The sequence below is a fragment of the Martes martes genome (assembly GCF_963455335.1).
Source record: "Martes martes genome assembly, chromosome: 1".
NCBI classification, from domain to species: Eukaryota; Metazoa; Chordata; class Mammalia; order Carnivora; family Mustelidae; genus Martes; species Martes martes.
In genome coordinates, this window is record NC_137888.1 from 183128640 (window position 1) to 183138984 (window position 10345).

The following is a 10345-nucleotide window of genomic DNA, read 5'->3' on the forward strand; positions in this document are numbered from 1 at the left end:
TAATACCCTAACTGCTCTTCTAAGAGTGCATAGTTGTTGATTCATCTGGTATCTCAGTGATGAACTATCACAAAATTCTAGAATGAAAATGATTACTTTTATACCAGAAAAAAAAAATGCTGATAATTGCACTTTGTTACCTTTTGCTTAATGAAATGAAAACATCACAAGGATGAAAAGAAATCCCTCCCTATGCCATGATCTTTAAGAGCACCCACTGCCATGTACAAACTCTTTCAGCTTCTTAAATACTGACAGCACTTCTTGTATCTTTGAAAGATGAAGTTTCCCCAAGCACAAGATGCCAGTGAGCTCACTAAGGCCTGCTACTCATTAAAGTACTTTCTGAAGACACTGAGGATAGAGTTTAGCGACAGCACATTCAAAATGCCGGCCAAGGTCCCAGAGCCTGTCTGGGGTCTCGTACACTTTCATCCATTGGTCAGTGATGTCATCATATTGGTAAAGGGAATTTTTCCTGCTGGTTCTGAAGACATGTTCTTCAACGGTCACTTGAGTAGCTCGAACAAATAAATGTAGTTTATTCTGAAAAAGTACCAGTTTAAGGTATGGATTTATGGACTCGTCACATGGAAAGTCCTTCTTCCGAGTCCATTTATTTAGCTCAATATCATAGGCTTCTACAGTAAACATACGTTGATGATTTCCACAGGTTCCAGCTATGTAGTAGATAGAGTCCTTGTATACAGCTGCTAAGCCCTGGATTCTAGGCACAGTCATGGGGGTTAAAAAACCCCAGTAGTCTTTTTGAGGCTCATAGAAGAGGAAAAATTCTCCTAAAAAAAAAAGAAAAGAAAAGAAAAAGAAAAAAGAAAGAAAGGAAAACAAGAATATATATATTTACATGTCTCTTTTTGGTTTTATGTTGAAAAGTGTAATTTTCCAAATATTTCACTTTCTAAACTATTTCTTGTATAATCTCCAAAGATACATTCTATAGTATAAAATAGCTTAAAATGTCTTCATTCCATGGCAGAACATAACACACAGTATTATAGTTAGCCTGAATTGGGGGGTTTGTAAGAGGTAGGTACAAGGAATCACTTTAGCTTAAAGACAGAATAATAGTTGAGAGCTTGGCTCCATTTATTCTATACATGTGTCTATTTTAGAAGATATATTTTAAGCCAGCTCTAAAAAAGCATTATCACTAATGGTTAGCCAGTAAGATCAGAGTATGTACACAGCTTCATCATGAATAAGCCACTCCACATTTATGTGCTAATTATTTAGTTAGAAGATAGCACATGGAATTGTACAGACTGACGTCTATGGGCCATTAATATGTTTACTTTAGTGCTGCTATAATGCAAAGACAAATGTAAGAGGAGAAAACGTGGCTTTAATACGATAGAAAACACACAGTTCATGGAGTTGACTTCGGGTCATTTTCAACTCTATTTTGATGATAAAAGGGGGAGCTGAGTCAGACTGCCAATATAAACATGTCCAAAAGAATTAAACCAGTGAAGATTTACAAGAATTTTGCTAGTTATAACAAAACTAGCAACTAATAAAATCCTTCATTTAAAAATCTTGATCGATACTCCAGTAGCCACATACAGTACAGCATAAGCCTCTATTTACGTCAACTTTATATAAAGAGGCTTTGTTTAGATTAGAAATACCTACTTCTAAACTGAGCTTCCCCTTCAAAATTGTTTTGAACTAGACTTACTCTTATCTACAAATTGAACTGCCTACTTAGTAATAGTGACACTATAATTTGAATTTTTCTTAGAAGAGTTTGTTAAACCGCCAGCTTTTAGTTGCACATCACCTTCCCTCATTGACTTTTTTAAGATTTTATTTATTTATCTGAGAGACAGAAAGAGACACAGAGAGAGAGAGAGAACGAGAGGGAAGGAAAGGGAGAAGCAGGCTCCCCACCAAGCAGGGAGCCCAGGGTGGGACTCGATCCCAGGACCCTGAGGCAGACGCCCAACCAACTGAGCCACCCAGGTATCCCCCCTCATTGACTTTTAACAGGATTCTTTTTTTTTTTAATATTTTATTTTTTTGACAGAGAGAAATCACAACTAGGCAGAGAGGCAGGCAGAGAGAGAGGAGGAAGCAGGCTCCCTGCGGAGCAGAGAGCCCAATGCGGGGCTCGATCCCAGGACCCTGGGATCATGACCTGAGCCGAAGGCAGAGGCCCTAACCCACTGAGCCACCCAGGCGCCCCTTAACAGGATTCTTAAAAAGACAATGGAAAATAAAAGTTTCTAACAGGTACTACCTCTCCACGAATTTCTTATAAAAAGATGACCCACAAAAAAAGTTAATTTTTAAAATCTAAAGTCCCCTTAATAACTTAAACCAGATAGGCCATTAAGAAAACTTTAAGAGCCTCAGATTCCTCTTATAAAAATATAACCTCGGATTAAGCAATATTTATGTCCAGCCCTGAGATTCTGTTAATTCCTTGTTACTTTGCTTTAGTATTCACATTAGTACATAACTTTTACCTTCCAACTGAAAATCTTTTAATTAATTCTGTCAAATGGTCAGCCAGCAAGACCAAAATATATACAGCAAAGCATCATCATATTGAATGATATAACCTATCCAACCATATTGGACAGATTATACATCCAGTCTTATATTCCATTATTCAGCAAGACCAACAAACCTAATCATGCCCATTCTTCTATTTAACTAAAATAAGGTACTAGATAGTGATACTCCTTTTGGAGAATTAACTTGATATTGAAATTTAAACAGATGTGTTCAGGCATTTCTAGTCAAATAAAAGATGAGAGCGAAGAACATATTCTTTTAAATGGTATAAAAACTAAAAAATCGTGTATTTACACAGGAGTCACCCCTTTTTTCTTGTTTTATTAAAGTAATAGTGTGAGGAAAACATATATAAGCGATTAAGAAACCCAGAAGAGAGGGGTGCCTGGGAGGCTCCATGGGTTAATCCTCTGCCTTCTCAGCTCAGGTCATGATCTCAGGGTCCTGGGATCAAGCCCTGCATCAGGCTCTCTGCTCAGTGGGGAGCCTGCTTCCTGCCCCCCATGCCTGCCTCTCTGCCTACTTATGATCTCTGTCTGTCAAACAAATAAATAAAATCTTAAAAAAAAAAAAAACCCAGAAGAGAAAAAGGATGTTGGTATTATCATCACTGTTTTCAATATTCAAGCAACTAAAATGTTTAAGAAACCTAACACAGGGAAAACATTAGTTCTCACTAGGGGAGCCTGGGTGGCTCAGTCATTAAGCATCTGCCTTCAGCTCATGTCATGATCCCAGGGTCCTGGGATCACCTGCTTCTCCCTCTCCCACTCTTCCTGCTTGTATTCTCTCTCTTGCTCTCTCTCTCTGTGTGTCAAATAAATAAATAAAATCTTTAAAAAAAAAAAATCAGTTATCACTAATTGGAACCTTGGATCAAATATCTTATTTATACTTACGTAGTCCTTCTTTCTACTCCTGCAATGTAAATATCATTATCTGGTGATACAAGAATCCCAACTTCTCTTAGATCATTTGGTGGTTTGCATAGTTTAAACACTCTTCCTGTGACTATATCTAGACGATTTTTTTGTTTGAACTATTGAAGACTAGTATTCTGGCAAACAAAAAAATTTTTTTAAAGCTAAGTATATTAGGGGCCCCTGGGTGGCTCAGTGGGTTAAGCCTCTGCCTTCGGCTCAGGTCATGATCCCGGGGTCCTGGGATCGAGCCCCGCATCAGGCTCCCTGCTCAATGGGAAGCCTGCTTCTCCCTCTCTCACTCCCCCTGCTTGTGTTCTCTCTCTCACTATCTCTGTCTCTGTCAAATAAATAAAATCTTTAAAAAATATAAAATAATAAAGCTAAATATATTAGATAGTCCCTCTTATAATAGCAAATGTAAAGAAAAAGGTAACACCTCAAAGCTTTTCAGTGAAAAAACTTGAAAACATATTATGGAAAGCATCATATGCTGCAGTGAAATTAAAATCTAAAGACTAATTTCAAACTCTTCATAATTAAGTTTCCTAACCTTTGAAATCATAAGGTTTATCACAAAATTCTTTGTTCTTTTTTCTCTTTTAAACTAATCCAGTAAGTTCCATAAAAAGGAGCTGCTACAACATCTTTGATTATGTATTATTAAAGAGTTAAACAGTCCTGTATCAAGCTGAGAGTCAAAAATGGCTCGAAAAGTCTCCCCAAAATGCTGAACAGATATTCACTAAATTATGTTTTCAAAACTACTTATCCCCCATGATGTCAAAACACAGTAAGAACATAAAAAACTCACAGAATCATTTTAGTATCTTAAAGATCCCTGCCTTTTTTGATTCAAAAGTTTACTGCCTTTATAAATCCTTTAAAGAACAGACTTGCAACAAACAGTTTAGGATAAGAAAGCCGGAGGGGCCCTATGTTAAGAACAAACATCTGTTTTAGTGTAAGTAAGTAAACCACATTTGACCTACTCCCCTCTCCTGGAGAATAAACCAGTAGGCACCTACCCTGTAGAACATAGATCTTCTCTTTGTACTCCACAGCGTTATGAAACTCCATTGCAACAGGCATTGCGCAAACGCTTGTCCAGCAATTCTCTCTGCTGTCATAGCACTCCACGGATTTTAGTGAGTTTCTCCCATCACCTTCATAAACACGACCTCCTATTGCATACATCTTACCACAGCAGTACACCAGTTTGCAGCCTATTCTGGCTCGCAGCAAGGGGGGTTTGGAAAGCCACCTATTGGTGGAATGGTCATACATCCAGAAATCATTTTCTGCCTTATGGTCAATAGAGACCTCACTGCTGCTGGGCCGGTACCCTCCTGCAATGTAAATATCATTATCTGGTGATACAAGAATCCCAACTTCTCTTAGATCATTTGGTGGTTTGCATAGTTTAAACACTCTTCCTGTGACTATATCTAGACAAGGCACTGTTTGCTTCTTTCCTGAGTGTTTGTGGGCAGCATCAAAGCATATGATCATTTCAGATGCAGTCATTCCAAGTCTCTGTGTACAGCCATTAGTATTGGATGGGCCCTTTTCTACATAGCTTTTGGCTACAGCCTGTGCAAACTGAGGTGGAATTTTCTCTATAAAGGCCTCTTCCATCAGAGGAAAACGTATACATTTGGCAAAAATTTCTGGAAGGTGCGCTTCTCTTTCATTCTGTTCATGTTCAAACCACCTTACAATGCTTTCATATACATGCTCTTCTCGGTCTACGTTTAAATCATCACTGTCTAGGATACTTATTAGTTGGTCTTTTGTCAACTGGAGAAACTCTTGTTCTTTGGTGACACACAGAAACTTTTTACGAATGTATTCTTTTGATCTATCTCCGAGTTCCTGATGACCATAATGATCAGCAAAGATGAAGACCCCAATAGAATTCTGTGGGTCCAAATGACTGATCATGTACTTAGCACATTGGTCTTGGATGGAAGGAATCTGGAAGATGCTAGCTGCAGTGAACAAGGCTTGAACATTGGCCTCTGTCAGAACCACTCTGGAAGTGTAGGCATAGTTCAACACTAAATCCATTGATTCAGCTTCAACACCAACTATTCGAACTTCTTTTTGAGTACTTTCTGTAAGGCCGCTAGTGAACATGGATCTAGGAAGGAAAGAGTGGTTAATAGTATTTATGCACTCCAAATAAAAATTATTGTGACAAATTTTTTAAAGTATACAATTACCTTACCACAAAGATAACCTTGGAGACTGAAAATATATTAGTGTGTTTCCTGATATTCTGAATGGGGGTAAAAGCTGATCTAGAGTAAGGATTTAATCTGACAAATCTCAAAAATTCTATTCTCAGGGCCAGTCCACTTTTTTACTTTTTCTTTTCTTTTTGTTTGTTTGTCTGTTTAAATTCAATTAGCCAACATACAGTACATCATTAGTTTCAGACACAGAGTTCGATAATTCATCAGTTGCTTAAAATATCCAGTGCTCATCACATCATGTCCACTTTATGCCAACTCTATATACCTAATTAAAGCACATCGAAAGACGGCATGGAATATTCCAGGACACCTTATTTTCCTTGGAGCCCCTATCCAGGAGTCTGGTCAAGTTGCCTTAAGGACTTGAGATATTAACTCACCAGACCAATCAGAAAATTTAACAATACCTATAAGGTGTCAAAATGATATATTAGCATATATAGACTGTCTGATTGTACACTTCATGTCCCAATGGAAGTGTACAAGGCAACCTGTCCCTGAAATATATCTTTAAAAATCTCATCTCCGAAAAACAGAATGTTCTTCAGAAGTTCATGTTCTCTACTACTTCCTTTTAAAATTATTATCTTCTGAATGCTTCCTTAATCATTATAAGGAATATAAAGAACTTCACTTCGCTTTCTCCTGGACATTTTGAAAACCTTTGCTTAATGAAATATACTCAGTTTTCTCAAAGCTACCATATTTTACCTATGTATATCTGAATATAAGTAAAGATTATACCAGGTTAATAGAATGCATACTTCTAAAGAGAATTTAAGAATTAATTGATACTTTGGAGACAATGGTTTTGAAAAATGCCAAGCTTTTGCCTTTGAAAGCAAATTTGTTTATTTATTTATTTACTCATTTCTAATTTAAAATATCTGTGCATTTTTGGGACTTTTCTTGGCCAAACATTAAGTAGCCAAAAGCCTGGCTCTATATTTTAGTATTAGTCATTTACATGCATCATTTGCCTTTCCCCCTCCTCCTTTAAGGCTTCTTTCTAGCCTGCTCTTAAAATTAAATACAAAAATCAAATCAAAATTCTCTTTAAAAGCCTTTGGGGGAAAGGGTTGTTTGCTCTAGGGTGCTTAGTAGATGTCTACTGAAGAAACTGACCTAACATTGGTGATAAAGTTGTTTACGCAGACAGACCCCTCTCATTTTCAAGTGCTAGATTACTTAAAAAAAAAAAAAATCCTTAAACTGTTAATTTTAAAATACAACGAGAAACACTGTGGATATACATGGGTACAATGATAAAGCTTGTTTGCCTGGATGAACCATCTTTGAGGCCTACTTTAACTTCTACAACATAAATTTTAAGCTTAATATCACATATGCTTTTTTCATGATTGAAAACTAGATCTCCCAATGTATAAGCTGGTTTTCCATTTCAGGTGCTGAAAAACTCAGCTATACAGCTACCAATTAAAAAGAAAAATAAAGCCCTTCATTAGGCAAAGATTAACTCCCAAAGGAGAACATTACCACATACCCCTTTATCATGGGAACTCTACTGACTTGAATAGGCTGGCCTCACACACAGGAGCACTGTGACACTTGATGAGTTCTCCTCTGTTCTAACAGGATCTTTCTGTAAATGTTATGTAAAGATGGAACACTTCCTCACTCAAAATCCTGAGCAGCAGAAAGTTTCCAATAATCACGCAGATTTTAATTCTGACAAGTCATTGGGATCATGAAGCAGCCATGCCAGATTTCAAGCTATTTTTATTTTTTTTCCACCAGTGATGCAAGACTTAGAAACTATTAAGTATGTCTTCCTAGATCTCACATAAGGAGCAGCACCAGTGCCAAGAAACTTCTCTAGCAAGAGATAAGAACCTAAGCCTTGAGTTTTCTAGCCAAATACCTTCATCTGAATTCATGTATCTTATGCTTAGAAAGTTTTCCAAGCGTTTTCCTTAATTTCTTGTAATTAAGAAAATCTACTGTAGCATACTTCTTTTAAAGTGATTTGTTTAAGTCTTCAAACTAATTTTAATTACAAGCTAGAGTATAAAACTTCAGTAAGATACAGACATTTTCACTTTCAAGTTTCAATTTTTTAAAAACTATTCAAATCTAATATACAATAGAAATTTCTCAAAGGCAACTTTAGAGGGGACCTACTCTTGTTCATTAAAAGTCGTAATAGTGACTAAGAAGCCTGACTCTGGAATCAAACCCAGCCTCTGCCACTTAGTAAGTAGATGATTTAGGCAGGTCATTTAACTTCCCCAAACCTAAGTTATCACATGTAAAATTGGAATAACTGTGCAGAGACAGGATGGTAAAGATATATAAAGCAATATATGTAAAGTAAACTTAGTCCAGAAGTTGGTAGTAGTAGTTATTACATATATTTAAATGCACAGCTGAACTAACCATATCTAATGGATAGTCTGGATAATCGAATCCCACCAGTAGCTTCCATTACCAGGCCAAACTTCATACCTTCTGTGTATAGGAGTTTCTTCTTTTTTTTCCTTCCAGCTCACTCCCTTATGATGGTTAATACTTAACAGGCCAATGACCTATCCCTAGGCAAGTCTAAATGGTTACATCATAAGCATCAGACTGAAGGGACTATATTTAACCCAGTATTCTGAGAAAGAGGAACCAGAAACTACTGTCTGGAACATTACACTGATATATGCCCTATAAAGGTAAGCACCTTCAAAGGGAAAAACAAAACAAAACAAAACAAAAATACCTTTAGAGTGTAGTTGAGATTATCTCACTGTCATTCAGGCAACCATTTCTGAACAGTAAAATGCTTAAAAAAATGAGCACTTTAAAAACAAAAGTTAAACTCAAGCAGAAATTGTCTTTATCGGTGATCTCTTCTCAACGTATGAAAATCTTTGTTAAACCCCAGTTTTGAAATTTTACTGTTCTAACGTTTTGATACACAAAGAAGAATGTAATGAAAAGGAAAACTTAAAAACACTTCTGGAAATCATGGAAATAACCTTTAGTCTGGAGCCTAAGATATATTCATTCATTTTTATTTCATTGCTTTCACCCCCATAGCATTAAAACAATCTACTGAATGGTAATTTGTTTTCAAAAGAATGCCCTATTATGTTTTAAATTCCAAGAGTTACATACACCAGAGAACTACGCCTCAAGGATAAGTTTTTGGAATAAATTCTAAATCAGCACTATCCACTAAAACTTCCAGTGATGGAAATACTCTATATCTCGGTTTTGCAATTGTCAGCCACTACCTACATGTGGCTACTGAGCACTTTAAATGTGGTTACTTTGCCCAAGGAACTGAATTTTAAATTCTATTTAATTTAAAACAATGACCGAAGAGCACAAGTCTAGATTTTGTAGTTATGCATCTGAAACAAACAAAAACGTACTCACTAACTTAAAAACCAAAGACCCGAATTCTAGAAGAATCTGTCAAGTCAAAAACAAGGGCTCAAAAAAATAGGGCCTGTTATTTATTTTCAGGAAACAAACTCATTGGTTTCATTTAATTGTCTCATCTGCGTTTTGTAATCAAGTGGGCAACACTGAGGAATAAAGGCAACTCGGTGAAGGTATCAACAGAAGTTTCTACCATCATCATACCTGAAGTAGGGGCTGATTGCAGCAAGAACGTTTCTATGACAGGAAAATGTTTTCCCGTGATCCACTTCCACTACAATGTCTGTCAACTGTCCTTCATCGTACATTGTTTTAAGTTGCTTAAGAATACTGCACGCATGGAAGGGGTCCATGGCATCGTTGGCTGTGTCTGAAGATGGAATCCCATTCGGTGTTGGGGAAGACTTACTTAAATCTAGGAGAAAAATCGTACAACCACAAGAAGTTCGGAGCCAGTTACGGCGTTCACGCTCCCCCCCGCAACCCCCCGCCTACAAAAATATATCTGTGTATATATACACGACCAAATGGGACGGCAGGGTGAGATCTGGGGGAGAGTGAGTGCTGCGCTGCAAGTTCAAACACCAGCCTGCTCCTCCCGGAGCCCGGCGAACCCGATATCCCGTGCTCGCGGAGGGACTGTGCAGGCAGAACAGGCGCGGTGTCTGCGGCGATTCCGCCGAGAGCCAGAACGTCCCAGCCGAGAGCGGAGGGCAGAAGCCTCACGAGGGAAGCTCCATGGATGGCGGCCCGCCAGTGCCCCCTCAACCGCCTGCTGAACTGGTCGAAGTGGTGGCGGGTACCCGGCCTCCCCATCGCTGCCCGGCCGGACCGCCCACCGCCCTCCACGCCATCCATCCTCCCTCCCCTCATCCCTCTCCACCTCCCCATCCTTCTCTCCGGCTCTTCATCGCCACCTCCTCAGCTCGCAGCCTGAGCCTGGACCTCGGCCCACCTCTCCCGCAACACACCTCCCCAGCCACCACTGGACCCACCTGCCGACGCGGCCATTTCTCGACGGGGCCCCGGCTCCAGCTATTTAAAGAGGAAATGTCATTTCGCTTCTCTGGCTCCCGGGTTCCGGCTCTTCTAAGCTTCACCTGGCCAATGGGGTGGCCTATGCATCCGGCTCCGCCCCTAGCCTCCGAGTTCCGTGTTCCGATTGGCCATGAGGTGCGCAAGGCATTTCGGGAAGTGTAGTTTTATTGCCCCCGCTCCCGCGTGGTCCGAGTA

General features: G+C 38.8%; 1 protein-coding gene across 1 annotated transcript; it reads right to left on the bottom strand.

The window, feature by feature from the left end:
* Positions 1 to 333: 333 nt before the first annotated feature.
* On the bottom strand, positions 334 to 9465 carry KBTBD8 (kelch repeat and BTB domain containing 8; the record flags this gene model as incomplete). The annotated part of the gene is made up of 3 exons (XM_080814095.1): positions 334 to 797; positions 4490 to 5604; positions 9317 to 9465. The coding sequence occupies 3 exons, from the start codon at positions 9463 to 9465 to the stop codon at positions 334 to 336; spliced, it is 1728 nt and encodes a 575-aa protein (XP_080670221.1).
* Positions 9466 to 10345: the final 880 nt, after the last annotated feature.